Below are 27,182 nucleotides of genomic sequence, written 5' to 3'. Positions count from 1 at the left end.
AATTATAAATATATTTAAATATATATCAAGCCTTTAAAGTTTTTCTTTTAAAAAAACATAATTATACATTTCTGATGAAAAAAACAAATCAATTAAATCAATTAAATTAATCAAATAAATTAAAAATAATTTCATGATTTAAGAGCTTTCTTCGACTATAACATTCTTTCTACAGCTATTGTGTTAGTTCTGGGTTCAAGCATTACAGCATCTTTCAGAGAGGAAAATAAAAAAATATATAAATAGTAAATTTTGATAATATATTATATATACAATATAATATTTAAATATTTATATACATATATAAAAATATTTACATCTTTAATACATTTTTTACAACTAATCTCTGTACAGACTGATAGGCTAAAATATTCCACCTACGCTACGATGATAATTAAGCTGAGAGTGCGGAACGTAATCGTAGCCTTGATCGTACCAATCCGGCGTAGCTGCCACAGTATTCGTGGTACTTGAGGACTGAGTATTCTGAGTCGCGTGCGATCCGTGCTGATGGCCACTTGTGTGACTTGAACCGTACTCACCGCTCTGGAAATGATTGAACTGCGTCCAACCAAGCTGCGTCCTGGACCAATCGGTATTACCTGAAGATAGAGGCAAATACAGATCTCGATAGAGATCTTAATGGAATTTTAAAGATATCAAATTTTGAATTAATTGTATACATGTGCTAACTTTAATATTTTAAATTCAAGATCAATATAAGATTGCTTTATTAATATATCCAAGAAATGAAGATTTATAATAGAGAGAAAGAAATTGATGTAACAAATAATTTTTTTCGAAATATTTAAAACATGGAGATATTTTCGGAGTATATCCTAAGTTTGACATATCTTCTAAGAAAAAAACTTCGAGAATCTCAAAGATTATAAAATACCTACCGGTATTGTGCGAGAGCGACGTCGGGGCGCCATGAGCTGCCGGTGGCTGCATCGTCGACATCTGAGCGAGTTGCATGGAGGCTGCGTGTGCCGGAAGCGAGCCGAGGTGACCGGAAATGGTGACCGCGTGTCCTTGAAGAGCACTGCTCATCGTGGTGGGTACCTGAGCCATCGTGGTCGCCATTTGAGCGACAGCGGTACTGGGCATTTGGTGCACGCTAGGCGCCTGATGTAACGTCGTCGGGCTATGATGCAACGTTGTGGGTACCTGCGGTATCCCGCTTGGCATCTGCGGTACCTGTGGTATCTGAGCAAGCTCGTGGCTAGCCGCGGCGTATTGACACGGTGTCAGCGGCAGACTTGCCACCGAATGAGCGATGCTACCGGCGTGTTTGCGGAGGCGCGCTCTGCGATTACTGAACCAGACCTGAAGCAGTGCACATGATTCCTTAGTTTGGTGATAATGTACAATTTTGCACATTATTTTGAATATTTTTATACGAATTTTTCTTTTTTTTTTTTGAAGTTTTATGAGCCATATACATATATTTATAATTACATTATATGTATTACGAGAATAAGGATCCCGCATTAATTCAATGGAAAATTGTTTTCCGTCGAATTGACTGAATTTTTAATATGCTGTAGTTTAATGCATTCTGATTAAAAGATGTAATAGTAAAATTAAATAATGGACAGTTACGACTGGCTGATTGACTGTAAATCAGTAACCATCTATTATTTAGCATTGAATCTATTAAATTTTTTGTTCGGTAGATCATAAACTATAATATATGAGAAAAACAACTGATTTTACCAAGATTCAATTTTATATAGGATTAGACATTACAAGCGCGCGTTTTGCACGTACCATTGATATTATTTCTGTTATTTATTTTACAACTGTCAAACTGTTAATCTTCGCGATAACAGTTGCTTGATGCTATGAATATGACCATAATTTTAATTCGCCGAATTTTTATTTATGTATGTTTGTATGTTCAAATTTGAGAAATACTTATTACATCATGCACACAATGTTAATCGAGACAACCAAGCAGCCTCGCAAAAAAGCAACAACAATATTTGTGATAGTCGACTTGTATGCCTTTTTCAGAAAGGGATTTTTAGTGCAGGGTTTTTGAACCTAATAAAATCATAGATGAAATTTAATATGATTTACATTCAGTCAAACATGAAAAATTCAAGATGTTTGACTGGTTGTAACTCATTGTCAGTAACTGTGCATTATTTAGTTTTGAGGCTATTATTACATCTTTTGGATCCAAATGCCTTGAATGCCTACATATCAAAAATTGGGCCCAATTCAATGGAAAGCCATTTTCCATTGAATTAGTGCGAGGTCTTTTATAAAATTTTAGTCAGACAAATATATTTGTAATTTTAATAAGACAAACATTCAAGTGCATAAATATTTTTTATAATATTGATAAAAGTAATATTCTTTTCAGATTAATATTGTTATAATTAATGTGAGGTGTATACACTACCTGAATTCTCGCTTCCGTCAATCCAGCCCTCTGGGCCAATTCCTCTCTGGCATAAACATCTGGATATTGAGCTCGATGGAACGCAGTTTCCAATTGTTCGAGCTGCTCGCCGGTGAACGTCGTTCTGCTTCTACGTTGCTTTCGCTTAAGTGGAATGCCTGGCTCACTCTCCGTGTCGGAGTCATCACCGCAACGACCTGAAGACCATAAAAGCGACAATCGTTACATTCAAGAAATTCGAAAAAAATGATCGGTGTATATAAATCACAGAAAAATATCCCGATGATTTGTCTGGATGTTTTTCACATTAATTATATACTCCAAAATTACGATATAAACCTTTCGAATTAATATTATTTTAGTTTACAGTTCTAAATCTAATTGTCGTTTTAATAAAACAAAATATGTATTACAGATGTATCTTTTAGCACATCTATTCTATATTTATTTTAGATGCAAATTTATTATAAAAATTATACACAAAAAGAAAGAGAAAGAAGAACCTATGATGAATTGATATACAATTCTTAAAACAGCATTTTGTAGTCTTATGTCACAAGTTTCCTAATTTTTCCTGGTTTAATATAAATAAGCTTCTAATAGCATTAAAAAACTGAATAAAAAGATTACGACATGTGAATATATTTTACGATTGATTCAAATTGTTAGCATGTTTTATGGCAAAATGCGCTATTTTAAAACGACAGTATGATGTATAACGACAGCTTAAATTTCGTAGCCATTATTAATTTGTGTTAAAACAGCCGTCATTACTAATTAATAAATCGTCGAAAAAGTCGCACTATCATTCGGTTCGGCAGTCGCTCTGATGAGCTCGCCTCTTTCTCTGAATGGGATATTGATGAGATGATGATCATCACACGTACAATGTGCGTATCCGGCGATGGCTATTGCGCATAGTCATCGTATTTCTTACGGCTTAATTGTTTCTTATGATTGAAATCAAGACGTTTCACCTAATATTTCAAAGAAAATTCTAGCATATCGTCACGGATTTATTTTCATAATTTATAATATAAATCGAAATGATTGATCATATTTATAAGAGTACTTTATTATATTTTACGGATACTTAACATTTTTTTTGCAAATTAAGTTATAAATTAGAAATTAATATAATCAAATAAGTGTATAAATCTCCATCTATTTATGTATTAACTTTATGCGTTGTAAAAAGTTGTAAAAATGTTTAATGTTTAGTCCTGATTTAAAGTTCTTTCAATATATCTGCTTGCACGAAACGGCTTCATGTTTTCTGCGTATATGCGCACGCTATATACGCCGCAGTCATTAAAGTATCCATAAAGTCCTCGTAAAAGGCAAGTAATAGTCACCTCCATATTCACCGCCATCTTGCTGCGTTTTCATAGGATTGATACGTTTTATGATCGACTGCCTTTCATCGTGATCGGTTGTACTTGTAAAATTTTATCGTCAGCGATGATGATTTCCAGCACCTTTTATAAAAGCCTCTTATATTGACATGTTATAAAAAATTCTATAGGATATTGTCCAAAATAATTAAGATCTTAATGAAACGAACTCTGTAGATGTTCATTCCACTGTCAGTCGGTTCTTTTTAAATTAAAATTTTATAATTATATATATTTTTTTGCTTAAAGTACATTGCTTAAAGCTCATTAGAAATTAATTTTTTTTTAAATTTGTGTTTCAACACGTTTCTTTATTTACAATTAGTGTAATTGATTTTTTTAATTAAGATTAATTTCTTGAAATATATTCTTTACAGAAGAAAATTCAATCTGTAGCGGACAATATTAACTAATGTTACGCGCAACCAATCAAATTGAAGAATCTTTTCATTTCATCGCCGCTCAACCGTTCGATACTTAACATTGAATCGAAGGATCTAGCAAACTCCTTAATATCCTTGCATTCAGCGTTTCGTTTCAAAAACATTTCTACGCAATCTAATATATATTCTATGGCTTTATCCCTGCCATTGATACCTATTTGGTTGAGAGAACCAACAGCTCGTGCGTTCATTTTCCTTGTAACGAGAGAAAAAAAACACGTATATATAAGGCAAAGAAAAGCCATCGATAGAAGACTGACCGGACTCTAAACCTTCACTAAATATTTGCCCCTAAGTCGACTCTCTCTCTCATTGTCCCATATTAGCCCCATATTATCGTTCAATCGAGCGTTCTCGCGGACTATTGTCCGGATCGAAGTCGGACATCGTCGTGCTTTTTCAGCCATTCTTAGCTTCGTCTCTTCCACACACATCTGTGTTTCGAAATAAAATTTAATCTCTCCTGCTCGCGGTTCTATCGCTGGTCGAATGCACACTACACACAGGAGAACATGCATCGACAGAGAGCATGAGTGGCTTGTTGTGACGCCCGGGAATCCATCCTGGCACAACAAACGAGGATTAGCTCGCTCTTTTATTTGCCTACCTGTGCCAGCGCGCTATCGTCGATTTCGCGATGCGGAATTAAACGGTGACGACAGTAATTCTATTTCTTACGCTGACCCGCCGCTCAGCTGATTTCTCGTTCACATCGCATAGATTCGATTAAAATCATCCAGCTTTCATTCTGAAGCATCATAGAGCCAAACAAAACATTGCCCGAGTCTGCAGATTATAAGTTCTTATTATGAGAACTATATCAAAATTTATAATAGCTGAAATTTCGAAAAATCTGATGATATAATAGTTTTTATACATTTTCATAAAAAAACATAATAATAACGAAATGTAATCGAGGACCTTTAATTAGGCTAAATTATTACTAATTGTAAATACAAAATTCTCGGATTGTGTTTGTAAGAATTTTTGCGCAAAGCAGTATCCGGCGGACACTTGTATCTTTTCAAAGAACTGCTGCTTTCTTCTTACGTACAGTAGAACCTGTATCCCGAATTATATTGATGGACAATGTCTCCAATACTTATTTTTCGATATTCACTTTACACAGCAGGGAAAGAAGCTAACAACGACGAAAGAGAGATTATGGCTTTGGAATATACAGAAATTCTTAGGCGTCCTTTGAAATGTATTCTAGTTATTGTGTAGCATTACATTTGTCAAAATGTAAAACGTGCCTTCCGTGCATACGGAGGCGGATACGGCGGCGTCTAACTTAGAACGACCGACATTCAGCAAAAATAGACAAAAGATGCGGTGCTTTTCGGTATGTCCATTGATTTCGTACGACAGCATTAATTGACAAAAATGTTTTTTTCACAATGTACTGGGTGATTCAAAACAACCATATTTCTGAATAAATTCTGAGACGATTTTTCTTCAAGGAAAATGTCGAGAGAGGCCATTTTGTTGTATATTTCCAATTTTTGCCATTATGTATCTTTGTAATTAAGCCTTAATTACAAAAAATTCTAAATTAAAATTCTATTAAAGTAAACTTTACATGAAATTAATAAAAGAATGTGATTTTGTTAATATTTTATTTTTCCACAAGGCTTAGTTTGCGAAAAACCCCTTATTTTCAAACGCTTATAACTCGAAAATTATTGATGTCTCGACTTTTTCATTCAGGAAAATCGTCTCAGAATTCGTTCAGGAATATATTTCCAGGACATCAGGTTGTTTTGAATCACCCTGTATAGTGATCGTAGTGTTTTTAATATCAAATTTTTATATTGACTTTTCTTTCAATATACATATAGACAATCTAGAAAAATTGCTATTCTAAATACACAGAGTTTGGAATGTTGATCGATAAAATTGAAATAATCTCTAAGAAGAGCATATTCAAATATAAGCATGATTTCTCAACAGGATCGACTAGGATTGATATCGATTATGCGCCAAGTGAATCCACGAAGAGTTCGTCATTATGATGACGGACGAAACGTTCCTTGCGTACTTCGTGGTCATCGTGCTTCTTCAGATGCATTATGAAAAAACGATGGACATCCTTTGACATTCACTACCATCTTTTCCCTCGCTCTTCTACTTCTCGCCACCTGTACACGACAACGAGGTCAGCGACAAGAATTTAAACTTGAGTCCCGCCATCTTTCCTGCCTGTAGATGCAACTTGTCTCCAGGCTATTCTCCCATTCTTCCGTTTGTCATACGAAGAAGGCGGACGAGCCGCCAAAGACGCCGCCAAAGAAGATCCTCTTGTTCAACGGTCGTTAGAAAAAAAAGATTATTTTACTACCTTTATCTATTTTTCCAAGTACGCACCACATGCGATTAAAATGCATACTCGACTTCGTACTCCTTTCAAAAGATAATGCTAAGAACGACTAGAATGAAATAAGTACATGAACAAATTACTTTACATGCATATGGGTGGATTTTTCCAAGAAGATATTTATCTAAAATACGAGTACACTCCTTACAATAATTAAGCGATTTAAAAAATTGTTCGAAAAATAAGCAAATTTTAAATAGCTGTAACTTTGTTTCAAAAAATAATAATTTAAATTTTAAAAAAGGATTTTAAAGGACTTGAAATCTCTACTTTCGAAAGGTCATAGTTTTTTTTCATTTTCTTTAATTCTGATATTTTTTACATACAGAAAACGACGAATATAACAAAATGGAAATTTTCTTCTGACTTTGCAGACATGTTGCATATATTAGAAGATTTGAAAACATTTTTTTACATTTTTACGTTAAAGCCTGAAGTTTTCCTGCAAAATCGTTTTTTTTTTTTATTTAAATTTTGATCTTTTCTTATCAAATTATCGCACATTGAAAAGAAAATGTCATTTATATATGCAATCATAACTTGATAAGGAAAAATCAAAATTTAAATTTTAAAAAACGATTTTGCAGAGAAAACTTCAGGCTTTAACGTGAGAAAATAAAAAAAATTTTTTCAAATCTTCTTATATATGCGACTGTCTATAAAGAGTGAGAAGAAAATTTTCCATTTTATGTTCGTCGTTTTTATATGTAAAAAATACCAGAATTGAATCAGAAAAAAATTAAAAAAGCTATGATCTATCGAAAGTAGAGATTTTCACCCTTTCTTAAAATTTAAATTATTATTTTTGGAAACAAAGCTATTTAAAATTTGCTTATTTTTTGGACAATTTTTTTATCCCTTAATTATTTTGAGGAGTGTAGTAATAAAAAATAAGAGATTTGTGCAAAATCTTTCCATCTATGTAGATGATTAACGTACAATAATTTTTTTCATAAACATAAAACTTAGTACCTCTCCGAGCAGTAGTTATTATTTTGCACTGTCAAAGAAGAAAATAATAGAATACAAGAGAATAACTGTCAAAAAACTTCTTGAAAAAGGTTCTCAGGAATTTTCTTAGAAATAACTATATAAATATTAAATTACTTTAATATCATCAATTATTAATTTTCACAAATACAACAATATAGATATCGCGTCAACGCATTGAATTACAATTTTATAACTAATAATTTATTTTCTTATAATTAAATATATCAAAAATATCACAAAAATACAAAAATTAAAGAAAATGAGAAAAAAATTGTGTTATAATAATTAACGTTTACATTTTTTTTCTAGCACCTCGAAACTTTGCACGTCAGTCCCTTCGTCCGTCGAAAAGATATCAGTACGATTAATTATCAATTATCATTATTGGCTCGTTCTTTGGCCGATCTTTTTTTCCGCAGTATGGGGAGGAGAACGGCCAGGTGTGTTTCTCGCCGCCGAGGGGACGTTCGAGTGGAAGGGCGGATGGTGGTGTTCAGCGAGTCAGCATTCCTTCGCGCGGCCTCTGACATCGGCGGTCCTCTCTCAGAGAGCTCTCTCCCTTCGATCCACGAGATCGCCGTCCGACTCACCTCGTCTCGCTCCTACCGGCCGGAAGAGAGGAAAAAAAAAGAGCGGCCGTGCCCGAGAGCACAGGAGGCAGAGAGAGAGAGAGAGAAAGATCGGGTATTATACGTGTGTATGTGCGCGCGATCGTTTAGGCGCCCATATGTTGGACTTGTAATGAGAGAACGAACGTGCTCTCCTCGCGCCGGGACAGGAAGGCGGGCACACTCGATGAAACGCTTTATAGATTATCGCCCCGGCCAGGAGAGCCATTGTTTTATCGCGCGCGATAGCCCTGTTAGCGCCTGGAAATGTCAATTATGCCGAGGATGCAATTAAGCCGGGCTGGCATCTCTCTGTCAGACCTCTAGCTGGAATTCTGACGTCTCTCATCTTGCGTCGACCTAATCTTCAAATTCTTTCACACGATGCAACTATATATGAAAATTTGTCGGTGAATATTACAAAATAATTTTCTTAGACGTATATCAAAACAATCCGTGTTTTACATATTTTGTTTGCGTTTCGGAGTCCCCTTCAGCGGATTGGACTCTGTCAGAGCGACGGGAGCCAGCGCGTCGACAAATGTTACAACTCTCGCTCTCTTCACACTTCCACAGGGTGATCTTGTCGCGCGCGTCTCCCGGGATCATCAGGTTGACTCGTTGATAGGCACAATCAATATCGGTCCTCTCGAGGATGAAAAGCGGCCGATCGGGCCGTGAATAGACCGCGTGAAAAGACGCGTGTAATCAATTACGGGGTGAGGGAAGGGTGGGAGCGGGCGGTCCTGCGATGTCGAGAGCAAATATCTCATTCGTAGCAACGTCATCCAGAAATGTGCCGGTCAGCATCCCCGCTGCGTGTATATACCCGCATGCGTTCCTATACGCGCGTCCGCGATCGAACGTGTACGTTCCATAAAGTACAGGGTACGAGTCATTTTACACGATTAACACGTTTACCTCACCGAGCGAGATTACTCTAAACACCATAGTAAAGCAACTCGATGTGTCATCATTGTTAACGGTGCAAGAGCGAATAAAAAGAGCCATTAATTAATATCCACGATCATCCGCGTTGTGTAAGTTCACTTCCTCGATCGCACCATTGATCACACGAAGATTTGGTTGCCTTCGACGCACAGCGATCAAAGCAAAAGAGGTTCGACGTTGGACGCACAATAATATCTAAGAGGATATTTTCGGGATATGCGAAAGCATATAATACACATTCGGTCCTTCCAAAGACTTGGGAGGAAGAATGAAGCAAACAACGGTTATACGGGGTCGCAAACATCGTCCGTTGTCGCGCATGTAGATCACCGTCGCTTTCCTGAGTCCTCCCTTTCCGCTTTCCGCGTGTCGAATGGCCGCTGAATAGCGGAAAAGGTGCCGCACCTTCGTAAGCTATAAATCTAGCCGGGCCCTCCCGATTCTCCACCTTTCCACTCCCGTCGTTCATGGGGGTCCGTATGTGTGAGGTCCCTCTAAATGGTAACAAATGTCCTCAAAAGTGCCAACAATGAGCCTCGAAGCGGTTGACATCTGAGAGCACGGTCTGTCTTCCTGTCAACGCTCGTGTATACGCGTATATATACGCGCCCAGGGAGCAAGAGACCGGTAGTCAGTCACGAAAATTGCCTGGCCGATTTCGACGACAGAATTTTGGCCGGTAACATAATGAGCCTGTATAATTAGACGGTGTTAGGTGCTCTTCAGGTACGATCCCACCGACGTCGTTGGTGGTCCGTGTAAGGACAGTTGTGATGACGGTGCAGAGTCTTCTTCTACTCTGGCCGGAGAGTCCCAGCCTTTTCTCCACAAACAATCGCTTCTCGATTATGACTCTGAGAATTATTATGCACTCGTCAGGTTCTCTCTATGAGAAGAGAAATATATATCTATTTATATTTCTCTCTAGAGAATATCTTTTATATTAAACGGTGCGTAGAACCGAGTTAAAGATATTTGTCGATAATTGAACTTTAATGATCGAAAATCCGAGAAGTTTTCTCCGCAGGGAATAACATTGCGGTCAATTTTTTGACCCTGTCCTCTTTGACCCGAGATTATATATACGAGGCTGACTATGTTTCAAGATGAAACCGACAGCCACACCCATTAGTTCTGGTCTACATTGCTGGTGGTCTTTTAGGAAGATCACAAACGTGCCGCTAATTTTCCTACTCATGTTGATAACTTCCAGATTGTGGAAACTTGACTTCAAAACATAATATTATTCGATTCGTAGAACCGCATTCTTCAAAAATACACTTCTACGTATCCTCTAAAGTATTCGGTGTACGGGAATCATTTGGAAAAATTCTTTGTTAAGTCAGTTGTGAACACGAAATATATCGGGTCTTTTCTTTATTTTAAACTTTCCTCGTCTCCTAAGTCGTGCATTAAATAAAGTAAAGACACTTTACATCAACACAAGTAATATGACTATGTTTTTGATTGTTGAATTCTTGCTTTGTTAAAATTTCCGCCAATTGAATTTGATTTCTTCAAAATATTATATTGAATACACAACTGCATGTATTGTTATTTATTATTAATTTTTATTATAAATATACTTTATAATAATTTTTGCTTCGTTACATACTTAAAAAATGTAGAAATTCTATTTCGTCTTTTATGCAGCATAAATATGTAAACGGTTTAATAATAAAAATATTTTCTTTTTTACATATTACGCAAAGAGATTCGGTTTTATTTACACCAATTTAATAATCTACGCGAAGAGTCAAAAAGAGAATTACTCTTGCGTATTTGAGAACGTATCTATTCCGAAGTACAACTGTTCGCAAAAATACCAGAGTACAAAGTACCTTTGTAGAACGATCGATCGATTGTCCTCGAGCGATATTGCCACGTAATTAGCATTTTTCCACAACACGCGCGCAAGCATCTATTCTTAAGTGCGCCCGATTAAATCGCGACTTAATGAAAGACTGCGACGAGTTGTGAGCCGACATGACTGGAAATAAAGGGTGAGGCGAGCCGGGAAAAATGTGAGATGTAAGAAATTAAAATGACAATATGAGAGATGTAAGATTCGCTACTGGTCGAAAAATGTTGCCTCGCGAATGAGAATATAGTTGACATCTGTTTCTTATTATAGATCATTTATTTACATATTATAAATAAAGATTGAAAGTAAAGAGTTACACAAGCTGTACAAAATAATTTACAATACATAATAATTGTTTTGCTTCGCAGAATGTTTGACGTAAATCGAAATCTTATTGAACCGAGATTCTTTTTGTCGGCAAATTTCTTGAAAAAAATGTCACGATAAGTTACATAAAATGTAAGGATAAGTAATTATCAATTAATCCGAAGGGATTATCTCGCATAAGCCCCAAACGCCTTTTAATTCAATCCGGAGGTAAAACCGTATCTGTAAAGACACACGTCTTACGATACCGGGTATGTATCGCTCTCGGAGGATTATATACGCTCGCGTGACAAGGATCGTATCCATGCTGCTTGCAGCCCGATTCGTGCAGCGCATTAGATACACACTTTGATATCAGCCCCGACAGCCAGTTCTCTGCTCCCTTTCCCGCGTTTTTTTTTTCGCCCGTGTAATCGCTCACCGACTTCTTTCGCATTCTTCATTGCGTCGATGTGTCGACTCTCGAAAGCGACTCTTCGGAGATGAGGATTACGGACCGGCAGCAACAAAGTATTACGCTCGATACGACTTTGATAAAGTCATGAATAAATTAAAGGGACGTATAATTAATCCTGTTTCTGCGCAAACATTTTTTTCCACATACCAATGTAATGTTGTAAACAATCGAATCGCGTATTTGAAGCACAAAAATATTTCGCAAGAAGCATATTTTTTTTTAAATATAATAATATAAATATAAAATATAATAATATAAAATATAATAATATAATAAAAAAATTAATTTTTTAAATATAATTTTTAAATTAAATAATGCATTTCTTTCTTGTTGCCCAGGCGATCGATTTCACTCAACCGCGAATTAAACCGCAGCATGCAAATCACCGTTTTTCAGCATTATCATCGTATTAAGAATCCATTCAGATATTATCGCAGTTTCGGCGTAATCTTATTGACTCTTTGCGCGTGGCTCGATAACAGCGAGCCGAACAACGCGAACATCGATCAGAGCGATGCAATCTGCAAATTTGATCGCGAGCAAATCGGCAACTCGTATATAAGAAAGGAGATATCTCGCGCGGTGTAGGTGCGTTGAAACATTTAAAACAGTATTTCTCTTGCTCCCTTTTTCTCATCCACCGAGAGCGAGCATCGATCGTCGATACAATCAATAAACCTGATTGTGAATCACTTAGCGGCGTTGTTCATCGCGCGGATATTCTCTCGATCGGCATCTCCGACCGCAGAGAAATTCGAGAGAGGAAGAAAGAGGGAAAGAGATGGGTGGAATCGGGATAGATATACATATTATATACGTGTACAGAGCGAGGAGGATGCAGAGAAGAGGGATATATAGGGTGGAGGGATAGGCAGGACCCATTAGGCTAATCCCTCGTCGGCGGCCGAAGCCAAAGGAACGGAATAAGAAGGAATAAGAAAGCCACAGGCTACGTGTCATTCCTGCTCGCCTGCCGACACCTATACCCGACCGACACCTTCGCCATAGTACGAGTATATCCGTTCAGAGGTGCTCCCTATCACGATTGCCCTCGCTTCCTATTCCGCGCATAAGCGAATAAACTCGTTCGTAAGTTATTCCATCGCACGCGGCGACCTCCGATCGCGATAGTAATTCTTATCTGCTCGTAGAGAGCGAAGTAAATAAGACGCGGCCGAACGCGAGATAGTTTCAAGTCGCCAATTTATGCTTCGACCCAATTCAAATAAAAGGGATAATCTCGGGACGCGAAATTTAATTAATATTCGCAATTTTCGCATTAAATTGGATATAAATTTAAATTAAAGTCTCGGAGAAATCTTGGTACAGTTAATATCAGAATAAATCCTCTTTTCTCGCAAATAGTATATATTCATAGTTTATGAATTAATTGAAGTTAATGAATTTCTGTGGAAAGTATCCACTTTCCCTCTAACGGGGCATTCGCGATATTTTAATTAGCACTTTAAGTGTTTCTTCGCGTTTGATAGTAATGACGGGAAGTCGTAAAAAACCGCATTCATTTCGGGGTTTATTTATTTTTTACGGCGTGTGAGAAAGGCGAACGCTTTTGTCTGGAAATTCATATAAGCGGCGCGGATAAATTGGCCGGCAATCTTTAATTCAGTCGATCGACGTTAATCAATTTTATTGACCGCGAAAGCAGTTAATGACGAATAAACGGCAGTGTGAATGAGACCGAATGCGTACCCGCTCGTTAAATAATTATTCATTTTTCTACGAAGATTCAGCGCATACATTGTGCAAGGACGAGCGATTTCTATCGTATCGTAATTTTGGGGAAAAATTATGAAGCGCGTGCGGCAGTTACATATCGCGAAGTCATGCATAATTAACCGTGCCGAAAGAGATACGCATCTGTAATTGACGGTTTCGCGGTTTGCCTCGATGCACGATAACACTTCCTTAGGGGCGCCTTTTCATTCGCGAAATTTGCGCCTGATTCTTAATTATGGTTTTTTTCCCAAATTTATCGAGCGCTTCTGGTTATTTATGAGATATTTTTATCTCGCCGTCCCGTTCATTTATTCCGCTTTTACTTCGCATTAATTTTCTTCTGTTCATAAAATGTCCTTTGCGCTAAGTATCTCGCATCCACGGCGTAAAACCCCAATTCGATTAGATGAATTAAAGGAAGAATCGCGTGAGGGACTCGAACCGGGGAGCCAGGTATGAGCACCACTGCCGACGTGTGGCAGGCGGTCCGTTTGATCTCCGCGGGACCTTCGTGGGGCCTTTGGGCCTTGAAGCCCGCTCTTGCCTCTTGGCTCTCGACTCTTTCCTCACATTCTCGATGCTCCGCGATCGAAGGATCCTTTCTCGACCCCGGCAGCGTCCTCGCCGGCTTGACTTTTTAAGACTTTGGGACACCTGTACCGCTAATTCCTCCGTGTCTACCTGTATCAATCACTAAAACAGATTCCCGCTTCGTGCTCATAACAACTGACTGATCGTATATATATATATATGTCTACAAATAGTCTGGCTTCAGATTTTCGAGTTATTTCGTCAAAGTGACGTGGAGATCTGGATCGAGAAAAATCAGGGTGACAGTATGCGACAGATATATTCGTGTTATCGGAGTTATATGTAATATAAAATTATCTATGATTTATTGGATTCATAAAGAAACACTCACGTCTCTCATTAATATTAGATCTTAAAAATTCCATAATTTGTAAAATAAAAAATGGTAATAATTCAATCGACCATAATTCAATTCCATAATTTATATTTTTTTTTGTATAATGGTTTGAAGAACATTTTTAATTCTTTATATTGTTCGCGCAAGACACAATTTTTCATATGTGCGACATGTACAGACTGAATTAATTGCCCCAAAAATTTAAATTTGAGAAAAGTTGTAGGATTTTTTGTACACCTTTTACTCGAGAATACGATTATAGAGGGTTGCCGAATACATCTTCGAAAAATGACGGGGGACGCATCTTATGCGAAACCATCTCGGAAATCTCGGAAGAAGGAAGACGAGGATGAAAAGAAGCGGGATAAATATCCCGCGTCCTCTGTAAGATATTGACACTTCTGTAATCCGTTTGTCGGACATGTGGGCAACCTAGCTAATCCCGCTCACGCCCACCAGGAGAGATTAAATCCTGTCCGATACCGTGGGCTCGTTCAGACTCTAACTTCGGTCTCCAACAACGAAGGCGCTTAAGGCCCAGCTATATACGCCCGCGTACGTCAAACGGAGGTCCACAGGCCCGGCGGAGGTTAAAAGCTCTTGACGTTCCTCGAGACGATGGATCGCGCGCGCGATTCTCTCTCTTTTTTATTTTTTTCTTTATTTTTCGCCTACGTTCCATATATTTCTTGCGCGCACACTTTGCTATTGGGTTTGACTTTTTTCTCCCCGCTGACAGCCTAAAAGGGTAATTAACCCTCCGATGTGTGAGAACTTTACGCGCGGCTTTCGTTTTATTTTCGCGGTAACGATCGAGCGAAGAGATATTCAAATTAGAGATGAGAACTTATATCGATTTATCCCGCAGAAAGTCATATATAAATCGTGATACTCTTAGCACGGCTGAGGACGTGGGAAAAAAGTTAGACTTACCGCCACCTAATATCCCATTGATGGTGTAATCCTTCTTTCCGTCATCCCCCGGTCGTCCACCTCGAAGGAGTCTGCTGATGGAACTGACGCTTGGCGGATCCGAGAAACCCTCCTATATGCAAATCAGATTCATGAAAATCGACGACGAACTGGCGTATCAATTCAATTTTCTCACCTGTTGTTTCTTAAAATAGAATTAAAATAGTTAACAATATTATTTAACGCGTCGGTGAAACTAAAGATTTTTTTCAAAAATGTGTCTTCAGCTAAGAATGTAATTCTCCTAATAAAACCACTATGTTACGATAATGAATAATGATTCTCTATTGCACTCGCCTCTGGCATTTTCGTCTTCGTGTCTCCGTATATTAATTCAAGTCGCATAAATATATTCGTAATTTTCCAGAAAGTGATTGCTAGGTTTACGCAAAATTTCGCACACTTCCGAGCGTTCGCCTCTTCGTTTCTATAGATCCCGGGAAATGCGAATTGATTGATCGTTGAATTACGTATGTAGCATCGACCCGCGTGTGGCATTTGCAACTGCAGACTACTGCACTACAATTTGGCGCGATTATTTTCATGTCGGCATATACATTTGCGTCCGAGAGAGATTCAACGTTATTACACATTGTACGTCGGAACCGTTACACGCGCGTTCGCCACAACAGGACTTTCGCAAATCCAGGTTGCTCGGCGTTCGACAACGAAACCTGCAAATAATCGTGAAAATCGAAAGCAATTCTTTCAACGACGCGATCAGATTCTATTGCGCAGTTAGTGCAGATGAGGTGAACGACGATGATGCTGAATCTCCAGCAAGTCAATCGAGATATTATTGTCGTAATTCCATATCAGAAATAAAAAATTTATTTAATAGAATAAATTCAATTATCTTGGAGACAATTTTTCTTAAATTCCGTCGAAAATCAATTTTCGTAAATTCCGTTCCTCATCAGAAATAAAAAATTCATTTAATAGAATAAATTCAATTATCTTGGAGACAATTTTTCTTAAATTCCGTCGAAATCAATTTTCGTAAATTCTGTTCCTCATTAGAAATAAAAAATTCATTTAATAGAATAAATTCAATTATCTTGGAGACAATTTTTCTTAAATTCCGTCGAAATCAATTTTCGTAAATTCCGTTCCTCATCAGAAATAAAAAATTCATTTAATAGAATAAATTCAATTATCTTGGAGACAATGTTTCTATATGACAGATAAATGATGTAAAATAAAAAATCGTGCGAAATAAATGAATCAGAAAATTTCTAAATAAAAGTATCGTTTAAACGAGAAAAATGTATCATCTTTAAAATGCATGAAATACCTAATATGGAAGTTTTGTGAATAGATGAATGTTCGCGCGACTGTTAATCAATTTTTCATTATCGTATCCTAAGAAAGAGGAATTCACGATTCAACATAAGCAATAATCGTAAGTCCGTTATTCTGATAGACGGTTCTTTTTTAGTTGCAACAGTTTCGGGATTCTTATGCGATGTATTCGCAATAAGTGACAACCGTTAGAGAAACGAAAGCTTTGCAACAGATCACAGATGGTAATTGTTGGACCATTAACTTCCTCGGAATAATTACAGTTTCAACGATTTCAACGAGGTTAATGATGGATGGTCACCGCAAGATGAGCTATCCTAATACCGCAGTATGCCATGCGGGAGTATAATAGCGGTCAAGGACTAAGTATCCTGTCTATAATACGATGCTTTCATGCTTTTCACACGACTTTTTTCGTTATAAATAAAAAATATATTTTAGAGCCTAATAAAATATTTAAATACAAAAAGTGATAAATAAAAAAGGTCAACTTATCGAGCAATTATTAGAGTTGTTCAGTCAAATAAAATTTATTTCATGTATAAACTATTAAGCTACAATCATTCAATACTAAAACTTACGCAAAAATTACAGTCATTCTAAAATAATAAAATATTTAACTATAAAATGCTTTTCACACGACTTTTTCGTTATAAATAAAAAATATAGTTTAGAGGCATATAAAATATTTAAATACAAAAAGTGATAAATAAAAAAGGCCAACTTATCGAGCAATTATTAGAGTTGTTCAGTCAAATAAAATTTATTTCATGTATAAACTATTAAGCTACAATCATTCAATACTAAAACTTACGCAAAAATTACAGTCATTCTAAAATGATAAAATACTTACGCAAAAATTACAGTCACTCTAAAATAATAAAATATTCAACTATAAAATTATCATGTAAGTACAATTCGAAGGAAGAGAGAAAGAGTCGCGTTTCATTGAGATTGAAAATGTTTCAAAAATTCGATTTCATATTAATCATATTATTACATGACATTAATCTATGAAATATAATGATAGGCTCACATAACTGTAATTGATCAAGATCAAGATTGCTCGAGTCTGGTCCATTTTGACATAACAGATTGCGCGAGATGTTAGACACGGATCGTAAGTTCATTACAGTGTTTGAAGATTTCTTTATATCGTCGTAATTTCCTACATATCAAATATCGAGAAAGTTTCTCCGAGCCGTCGCCACACCTATCGACACCGATCGTCTCGCAAAGCCGCGAAAATCTCCTCACGTACGCACGCGTCGATATATATCGATCGGCGTTATCAGGAGGGTGATCAAGTGCGTGCCAAACGGGCGATTCGCTAAAGAGAACGAGATAAATAAAGAAAGCGAGAGATAAAAAAAAAAAAATTAAAAGAAGCTCGAGTAAGCATTATATCCCGCGAGCCAAGGTGAAAGAACTGCCTTTTGCCTTTGCCGAAGATTTAAAAGGAGGAAGAAGCGCGCGCGAGAGAGACAGAGAGAACGGCGATTTTAGAGAAAAGGAGAAGGAACGAGGCAGGGGTAATGGAGAAAAAAAAAAAAAAGAAAAGGAAAAGGGGGTCGTCGGTGTCGATCGCTATCTGCTGGATCGCCGATCTCAGAAACAATAACGATCCTTCTGTCGGTGGTGGCCGAGGCGTCGGGTCCCGGGCGATGACAGGAAAGAGAGAGACCAACGTAGGTAAGAGCGACGAGGAAAGAGACGCCTTGCGGGCCTCGGGGTCCAGGAACGCCTCCTTCCAACATTAAATGCCGTATTAATGCCGTCCACAACCGGCCTGCCTCCACGACTGCAACGGCGTACGTGTTCTCGAAACCGTTTCTCGTCCTTCTCTCTCTCGCTCTCTTCAGAAGTCGCCCACTCTCTTTTCTCCGAACGGTGCTTTCGGTGGTCCTCCTCGTCGTTCTCCAAATCGCAGCCTCCTTCCTTCGCTTTTCCACGAGCCTCCTTTCTCTCGCTTAATTTCTGCTCTCCCGTTCGTGTCTCCTTTATACTCTGGACGTATCCCTTTACTCGAGTCTTGCTCTCTTCCACACTCGATTTCGTTCCTTTTCTTTCGGTCTTTCTTCGCTGGTTCCTTCTATGATCTCCGCCGCCTGTATTTTTGCACGCATTCGTTCTCCCCGATTGATACGTTTTTCTCCTTATTGTCGCTCTCGCGGCTGATACGTATGATGTTTCTTTCGAGCGAGATTTATCTCTCTATCGAAGAGATCGCCCTCGGCAAGGAAGGCGGTCCAGCATCGAGGGAAGGCGAAACTCCCGCTGTTGGAATTTCGCACGGTTTCGATTTGAGAACCGCCGTCGATCTTATCGCGGAGACACGTAGAGATATTTCAGATCCCGAGATCCCGATACTTAACTGACTTTTGTTGCCTTGAGAGAGGGTGCTACCGCGATCAACGCGATCGTAAATAAAAACAGTACGAGCTTGAATGCGAATTAACCATCCTTTTCGCATACTTCGGAAAAACACATTAAGACACATTCGAACAAATTATTCCTATCCAATTTAATTCGTCGATGACACCTATGTCTGATTTTTCTGTTTTTCTCGTAATTAAATATTCTGCTAAATTTAGCGCCGACGTCATCTGGGTAATTAATCTTCTCTTCTTGCGGTAATATCTTCCTCCTGCTATATGATGGTGTTTTTTATCGGAAAAAAAGCATCGGGAAAGACGTCGGGATTGGAGGCAACGCGGAAGAAATTTATTCACGGAAAAGTTGTTTCGCGCGTGTACGTACGCGTACTCGAAAATCAAGATGCGAAGGTGTTACGCCAATGAGGCGTGGGTGTAGACGGCGGTCAGTAACGTATTAAAGGACACGCGAGTTGCCTCAGGCCACTCACGTACCCCGCCGTTCGCCTCGTGCACGCCTCGTGCACAAGATTAAAAAGCCCCATTGAGTATGATTCCCGAGAGAGATAGAGACACATGAGAGTAACCGCAGAAAACGTTCGATTGAAGGATCGAGCAATAGCTCGCGGGATTTTTCGCGGATGGAAAAATGCCCGCGTGATCGGAATAATGAATCGCGGTTTAAAAAGCAATTCCATGCAAGTGTCAAGAATATTTTTATATATAAAATTAAAAATAGTCGATAAATTATTACCATTTATAATAAAAAATACATTATATATATAATAAGAATATTTTTATACGTATCTTCTTTGCGGTAATACATTTTAATTGCACTCTTGGTACCATTATAATTTTACTGATTTCATTTTATTTTTTTTATCTACAATTTAATTTTATTCATATTTTTCTCGTTATTCGATATATATTCTCAATTTAATGTATTCACGTAATTTATATTTACAGTATCATCAAATTGTGCGATCAATTATTATCAAAATATTATTGCACTTGTATGTTTTATTGTATTATTTATTCAAGACTTTTAGAACGCATTGTTCTTCTTTCTAATTTTATTTGAATAATGAAAAAATATAATATTCAAATAATTTGTTTACCTTCATAAGTTTGTCTCTGATCTCCCAAGAGAATATTCCAGGATTGTCTCTCTTTAATTCCTCGATCCTCGCCTCGACTTCCGGTGTGGCCACTCGCGGTTTACTACCCCCGATTACGCCCGGACGAATGGATCCTGTTTCCTGATATCGATTCAGGATCTTCGAGACACAACCGTGCGAGACGCGGAGTTGTCTGGAGATCACGCAAGGACGAACTCCTGCAGCAGCCATTTCTACGATTTTCAGACGGATATGATTCGGGAGGGGTCGTCCGTTGATGAAGACCCCTCCTAATTGATTCATTCGTCCTTGTCCTGAAATAATCGAAACATTAGTAGAATCTAACGATTGCTTAAAAAAAAAACGGGTACATTTCTTCAATTAATTTAAGATACTTTTTAGATTATTCAAAGTATATACATATATTTATTTAAGTATCACACAAATGACTTCCAATTTTTTCTGCGTTGCAAATCTTAAACCATAAGGAATGTTAATATATATATATATATATATTTTTAAGATAAAAATTGCGAAGATATTTTCCACGAATATTCATAACTCGTGTTTGCTGAAAAAAAGTCGACGAAGGCGGCGAACGGGAGAGGGAAAAAGCGGTTTCGAGGAAGATCTTGTGCGAGAGAGCGCAATTGTGGTGATCGAGCTTGAAATTAGCAGCGGAATCGGACTGGGGCGCAAACATGAAATCAGATAACAGGACGGCGCGCACAAGAAGAGGATACCAAAAACACGGCTAACAGCCGTAAAATTGAAGAAGTTATGCGCGCGTGGAGGCGTGCACCAGGCCGTTTCCAGCACTAACGAGTATAGAGTCGGATCGTTAGTCAAATTAGCCACCCTTCCGTACGTGACATTAGCTCCCGTATCATCAGGCCCCGGGTAAGTGCGCACGCGGTGCTGCACGCGTAATTACTATGTTTACGCATTACGGACGCTCCGAGTACACACAACGGAGACGGGAAATTATAATAATCGTTTTGGCCGCGTGCCTCATCGGCGACGGCGGAATGTCTCATTGTCATCGTCGAGACATTTTCAGTCGGTTGGGATCGTTCTTTCCGAGAATCCGAAATTAGTTTTTCACGTAGCGAAATAATCGTTACTTTTGTCACGCTGACGTGAACGACCTGTTTCTCGAGGATCTAGATTTTCGGCCTCTCCTGCTGTGCGACATAAATGTGTATAGCATGTTAATTCTATAATGTTACGCTCATGGCTATAAAAAGACAGTTATTTTTTTTCAAAACTTGATATTTTCTCTCTTCATTTATTTCTAAAATTATATTAATATCTGTTCGATCAATAAATCTATTGTAAGTTTCGACACCCATTTTCTTTGGTTAATTTTTTAAACAACAATTTTTTCCAAATTAAGCCGCTGGCATAATTTCCTTTCATTGATCGAATTATAATTGATTAGCATAGATCTTAAACAGTGTTATTAATCATACAAAGTATTAATACATTCTATATATCTATACATAGTATCTATTGAGGTTTAATGAACTGGTCGATCAACTGTTTAGCGAATATCGCACACACACACACACACATACACAAGGAGATCACGTTCTACCACAAGAGAGAATTATGTGTCACGCGTATTAATAAATATCCATATCCAATACAGAGCACGATAATATCAAATGTAGATTTGTCTTACTCAATTTCGAAGGGCCCTCGTATTAAAGATGAATATCAATTAAAACGCAACGAAGGCGAAAGGGTTTAATATGCGGCCAAGCACAGCGAACGCGCGTTACCATTTAATTTACGACGGGGTCGTTCGCTTTGGACAGGATTGATTTATCAAAATCACACGGCGGTGCGATCGATCGAATGTGTGTTAATGGCTGATCGTGACTGAATTTAATTATCGTCTTAATAACCGAGTACATGACGATTAAGCGGCCACATTGTTACCGACGCCAGTGTTGCGTAAATTATTTAATCGCAGTAATGGGATTTTCAAATGCGACGATTAACGTCGGTGTAAGTCGCCGCAAATGCACCCTTTTACTTACTCGCGCTGCTATTATCGCGCGCACATCGCAGATAAGATCTGAGAATCACTATTAAGAAATGCAAATCGCAAAACTATTTCCATTAGAATATTTAAGCATTGTAATTATTTCGAATTGTGTATTTGAGCAGCATAATATGTGTGTTTAATTAATTTACTTGAAAAATTCATAATCTATGCACACCTTTTAACCTTTCGTCGTCCTAAATCTGTCAAAGCAATAAAAGATTTAATAAGTCTTACTCGCAAAAGAGAGTACCTCTTTTTATAATTAAAATTTTTTAAAATATTGATTACACTAAAATATTCTGAATGATTATGTCCAACTATCTACCGATCCAGTTTTGTTTTCCATTTCAGTTCGATGACTGTTCATTCAGAGATCATTCATTTGCGCAAAGTAATTTCGACCATGCGAGCTGAACCAACCTTGAAACGGATATCCGCCGAAGATGGGCCTCATTCCGCTGGTGACATCCATGCCGCCGATCACGATTTTCGCTGCGTTATTCGGCACTGGCACGCACTGACCGGAAACACCACTCTCGCCACTTTTACGCCGAGTAGCGCGCGTCTTTTACACTCGGCACTCGCCTCAAAAGGAAAAGACTCTTTGTGTCCAGCATCCAGGTTCGGAAAGAGAAGTGGTCGCGCGCAGGATCCAGGTAGAGCGGTTCCAGGTAGACGTGAAGATCGAGTAGGATCGCGTAAGAAAGACGAAAAGAGGAAATACAGAAAAAAAACAAAAGGAAAGAGAGAGAGAGGGAGAAGGAGACTGTGAGACGAGAGAAAGAAAGAAAACACGACCTTCGTCTTACTGGGGGGTTAAAACGGCGTCGATGCTAAACTGCCACGATGACGGGGGTGACGTCGCGATCGCACACGTTCCTGAATCAGGAAACAAGAAAACGAATCGGCAAGCACACGTTGCTTTCGTTGCGAGGGGTACTGCGGCAATAACGTGTCAGCTGTGGGGTACCGGGTGTCTCGTGTGTCTCTCCCTCGAGAGAGAGAGAGCACCGAGTGGGTTCTCTCCCGGACGACGAAACGGAGGGTAGAAGGGGACCCTCTCGCTGGTCTCTCGCTGGGACTCATGATACCAACAAGGTCCCACTGTTGGATCCGCCCTGCTACGTGTTGGTTGGCAAGCGAACACCTCACAATGGGCGGCTCTGTCCATGAGGCCGCCCATGGAACGTGTTTTCCCTCGTCTCGTGTATCGTCTCGGAGGATTGCATCGCGTGTATTGCTATACTACTGATACGTGTGTACTACTAGCGATGGTAGTACGTTGAGCCAAGTGATTACGGATCGTAAAGTCAATTTTGGGTGAAGCGCGTCGCCCTCGACGCGAGTTTTAATCTTATGTAAGTACGGCCAAGTTAATGCGAATACTTAAAGGATTGATGAAAAATAATATGCGAGCCACACCGTTGAGATAATGGACCAAATAACAAGATGAATGCCAAATTAGCTCTTAATAATTATTATCGTATTTTCTAGAGTCTTTTGCATTTTGTCATTTTCTCCTGCAATTTATTTTGTAATAATGCTTCTTTAAAATATGTATTTAATTTTTGAATAATATGAAAATTGTGTAAAATTCTTTAATAATTGCAAATGTTTGACGAGTAACGAGCGATCATCGTGCCTCGTAATAACCAAAATGCACCCTTTGAAAGGAATGAATTATAGCAAGACGGAAGGGAAAGCAATTGTTTCTAGACAATAAGAGATTTTTTGGCTCACCTTGATTCTATCATAAATAATTTGCAACGGTTATTTCTACCGCATCTTAAGAATGTCCATCACCTTGTTAATTCAAAGTGACGAAGTATTATTTATGGTCGTCACCTAAAAATGTAAAATATAATAGGCTTTGTATAATTTTCTTTTAAATAGGTTCCTTTTACTTCTTTAAATCTTTTCGCACAGTAGCGGAAAGTCCGATAAGTCGACATTTGCCGGTCGAGAAGACTCTAGGGGATCCTATAAGGTCCAATAAGGTCCTATAAGATTCTATAGTTGAGAAAACTCTAGGGGGTCCTATAAGGATTCCTGTGAGGACTGCGACAAGCGGTTCTGTAAGAAATTCTTTCGAAATAGTTTTTTGCTGCGACGAATTAAAGAACCAGAAGTTACACAAAAAGAAAGAATTGCCATAAATGCCACAAATATTGTGCGCCACGTTTCGTCGGTTCATCTAAGATTTACGATTTAGCTAACCGTAATTTGGTAAAATCATTCTAAATAATCTATGCGATTTTTAGAAGTCATGCCGATAACATGAACATTATAAAAGAATTTTTTATTACAAGTTTTGCAAGTTTTTTTCTTCTTAATGAAAATTTAATTAAACGTTGTACATTGTTGCACAAAATACACAAATATATTACGATATAATTTATATTATTATATATAGAATATATTGAAAAATATTCAAGATTTCAAGATAAAAGAATCTAAGAACAAATTAATTTGTTATAATAAAAAATGTATTTTTTATACTTCTCTTCATTTTAATATATTCTGTAAGGCATTGATGTTATTTTATATACATTTTGTAAAATTAAAAGTTGTAATGTTTATATATTTGTAACAGCAATATTTTGCAATATTAGAAATTGTTAGTATTATATCTTCCACATCTATATCCACTTCAACCGTTTAGCAAGACATCTCGGAAAAGAAGGAAAAATTTATCGGTTTTCAACTAAATCATGTTCGTGCAATTTCATCAACCGAGTTAAAACAGTTCCGCTATTATCGTATAATTCACCGTTTCATCCATCAATTTAGCCTGTCGTTAACAAGAAGTTTTGAGAAACGTCCGATTGAACGGGCGCTACCAGGGGTTTCCAAAATATGCGTCTATCACAGTTAGCCATTAGAAGAGAGCGTGACATCACAAAGAAAAAAGTGTTGCAAAGTTTGATTCGTTCCGTACGCTTTTCGGATGAGCGTAAATAAATCCGGTCTCAATATTTTCGTAACGGTATTTTTCGCGCTTTGTCTAGAAACTGGTGAATCGTGCGTGAAGTGTTTTGGATCACCAGTGGCCCCCGCGGAAAAAGACTCGATTTGTCCTCGCGACAAGGAAGGTTTCTCGGCCGAAAAGGATTATAGTGAATAGGTCGGATGTTGCAATGCTATATAAAATGCGGAAGAAATTGATTAGACGATTTCGACATCTCGTAAGAATGAAAAACAGGCAGACTTGATCCTTCGGTCCAAAAAGTGAGATGTTTGTCTTACAATCGGTCTCGTCTAAAATTGAATTTGTCACACTGCAACAAGAGCTCGATTTTCATCCCTTTTCTACTAACAATCGGTAGGATAATCCCGTATGTTTCGGTCATTTCACGGGAAATGGTAAAATATTTTAAGCTCTTTATTATATAGCAAATCTAAACTCGAAGAAATGAAGTTTTATACAGGTAAAGACATATGTATTTGCATTTTAATTATAGGAATCTTCAGTTTTCAATTTCTTATAATTCAATAAAATTCGCAGAAAAAGAATTTATTGAATTATAAATTATGATTTAAAAATAGAGAAGAATAATTTTATATATGGTAACTTTGATTTAAGCGTGATGATCCATTTCGTTGGCGACTTAGCTCCCTATTTATGTGTCATCTTATCAGATTATTATATGTATCTGTTAGAATAAGATCCATAAAATATTAATAAAAGAAAACAATATTTTCGTTTTTTCTCTCGTGTTTCCACTGCGTACAGACATTTACATCCTTAAATATTATTCTTGCAATTCCACCAGAATTTACATATCCATCCAAAGAGTACGAATATATCCATAGTAGTATACAGAATCACAAATAAATGAACCGTGCGTTTTTCCGAAATGTGCACATAAGTTTGATCAAGAATTACAACAGATGCTGCATAGCAATTTTTATCCTCCGCGCTGTAATTTGTTTTTGCGCCCATATACACACGACGCAGGAGAGAAAGCGCAACTTACCTGCGGATAAGCGCAACGTTCTGCGAATAAAGTGGCTGTTCACACCGATCGCGCGGCTACACCGCTCGGCAGTTAAACCGTGAAATAAAACGATTCCGCTTCCGCGCGCGCGATTAGACATCGTCGCGCGAAACACCTGTACGTAGCAGCGTAATCACAAAGCACGGTCTCACGCAAGTCGATACTTCGCCCGGCGCAGCCGAGGCAAAGGCAATTCAAGGCTCGACCGAAATAACAAAGGGGAAAAAAATTAAAACAAAAAAGGAGAAAAGAAACGAGAAGACAGGAAGATGAAGAGGAAGCGGCCGGAGCATTTAGGAGCACCTCGCGGCGTCGTTCTCGCTGCAGTTCTCGATTTCCGAGGGCAGTGCCCACTAAACGGCCGCATTAAAAATTCTAATGGAACAAGAGGAAGAAGAGAGGGCCACTGAGAGCGTCGTGTACCCGTGGCTTTCTCACCTAGTTTAACATAACAACGGGTCGCGGTCTGGCAGTGGAAAAGTCCGAAGAAATTCGTTCATCGCGCGCTCTCTCGTATAATATATATCTGCGTGTATATGTGTATATATATAATATATATATATATATATATATGCGTGTGTGCACGCGTGCATGTACGTATTGGTAATCGGTGCGGGCCGCGCCGCAGGCGTCTTTGACAACGAGACTGATGTCGGCGTATCACTCATCAAGATTTATCGGGACTTAGACTAATTGCCGCTTTTAATAGAAATTCGTGCACGCCGGGATCGACGGAACGTGTCGGAGCACGTCGGAGCGGAAAAGAAGGGCCCCATCAAAGGAACGCCCGAAATTGTTTTGCATTCTGTGCTCGAATTCGTGGGTGGACGATCGATGACCTCGAGTCATTACTTTCCGGTAATTGAATTGGA

The 27,182-nt window shown here is 38.1% G+C and overlaps 1 protein-coding gene across 1 annotated transcript; it reads right to left on the bottom strand.

Moving 5' to 3' along the window:
- Positions 1 to 325: 325 nt before the first annotated feature.
- LOC114942040 (protein gooseberry-neuro) lies at positions 326 to 23,240 on the bottom strand. Its single transcript, XM_029317311.2, has 6 exons — positions 22,733 to 23,240; positions 20,260 to 20,573; positions 15,426 to 15,537; positions 2,414 to 2,610; positions 903 to 1,329; positions 326 to 602 (listed from the first exon to the last, which is right to left on the bottom strand). Exons 1-6 carry the CDS (start codon positions 22,782 to 22,784, stop codon positions 364 to 366), a joined length of 1,341 nt encoding a protein of 446 aa, XP_029173144.2. The 5' UTR covers positions 22,785 to 23,240; the 3' UTR covers positions 326 to 363.
- Positions 23,241 to 27,182: the final 3,942 nt, after the last annotated feature.

The sequence above is a fragment of the Nylanderia fulva genome, unplaced genomic scaffold, assembly GCF_048542155.1.
Source record: "Nylanderia fulva isolate GAGA-0341 unplaced genomic scaffold, ASM4854215v1 Scaffold5, whole genome shotgun sequence".
In the NCBI taxonomy this organism is placed as follows: domain Eukaryota; kingdom Metazoa; phylum Arthropoda; class Insecta; order Hymenoptera; family Formicidae; genus Nylanderia; species Nylanderia fulva.
Note: the sequence above shows the minus strand (reverse complement) of the source record. Positions and strands in the feature narration are given on the sequence as shown.

Coding starts and splice junctions, on each gene's coding strand:
- LOC114942040 (XM_029317311.2), bottom strand. CDS start 22,784: ATGGATGTCACCAGCGGAATGAGGCCCATCTTCGGCGGATATCCGTTT. Junction 20,574..22,732: donor CGGCGGATATCCGTTTCAAG/GTTGGTTCAGCT, acceptor CGATTATTTCAG/GACAAGGACGAATGAATCAA. Junction 2,611..15,425: donor CAATGGGATATTAGGTGGCG/GTAAGTCTAACT, acceptor TATGGTCTTCAG/GTCGTTGCGGTGATGACTCC.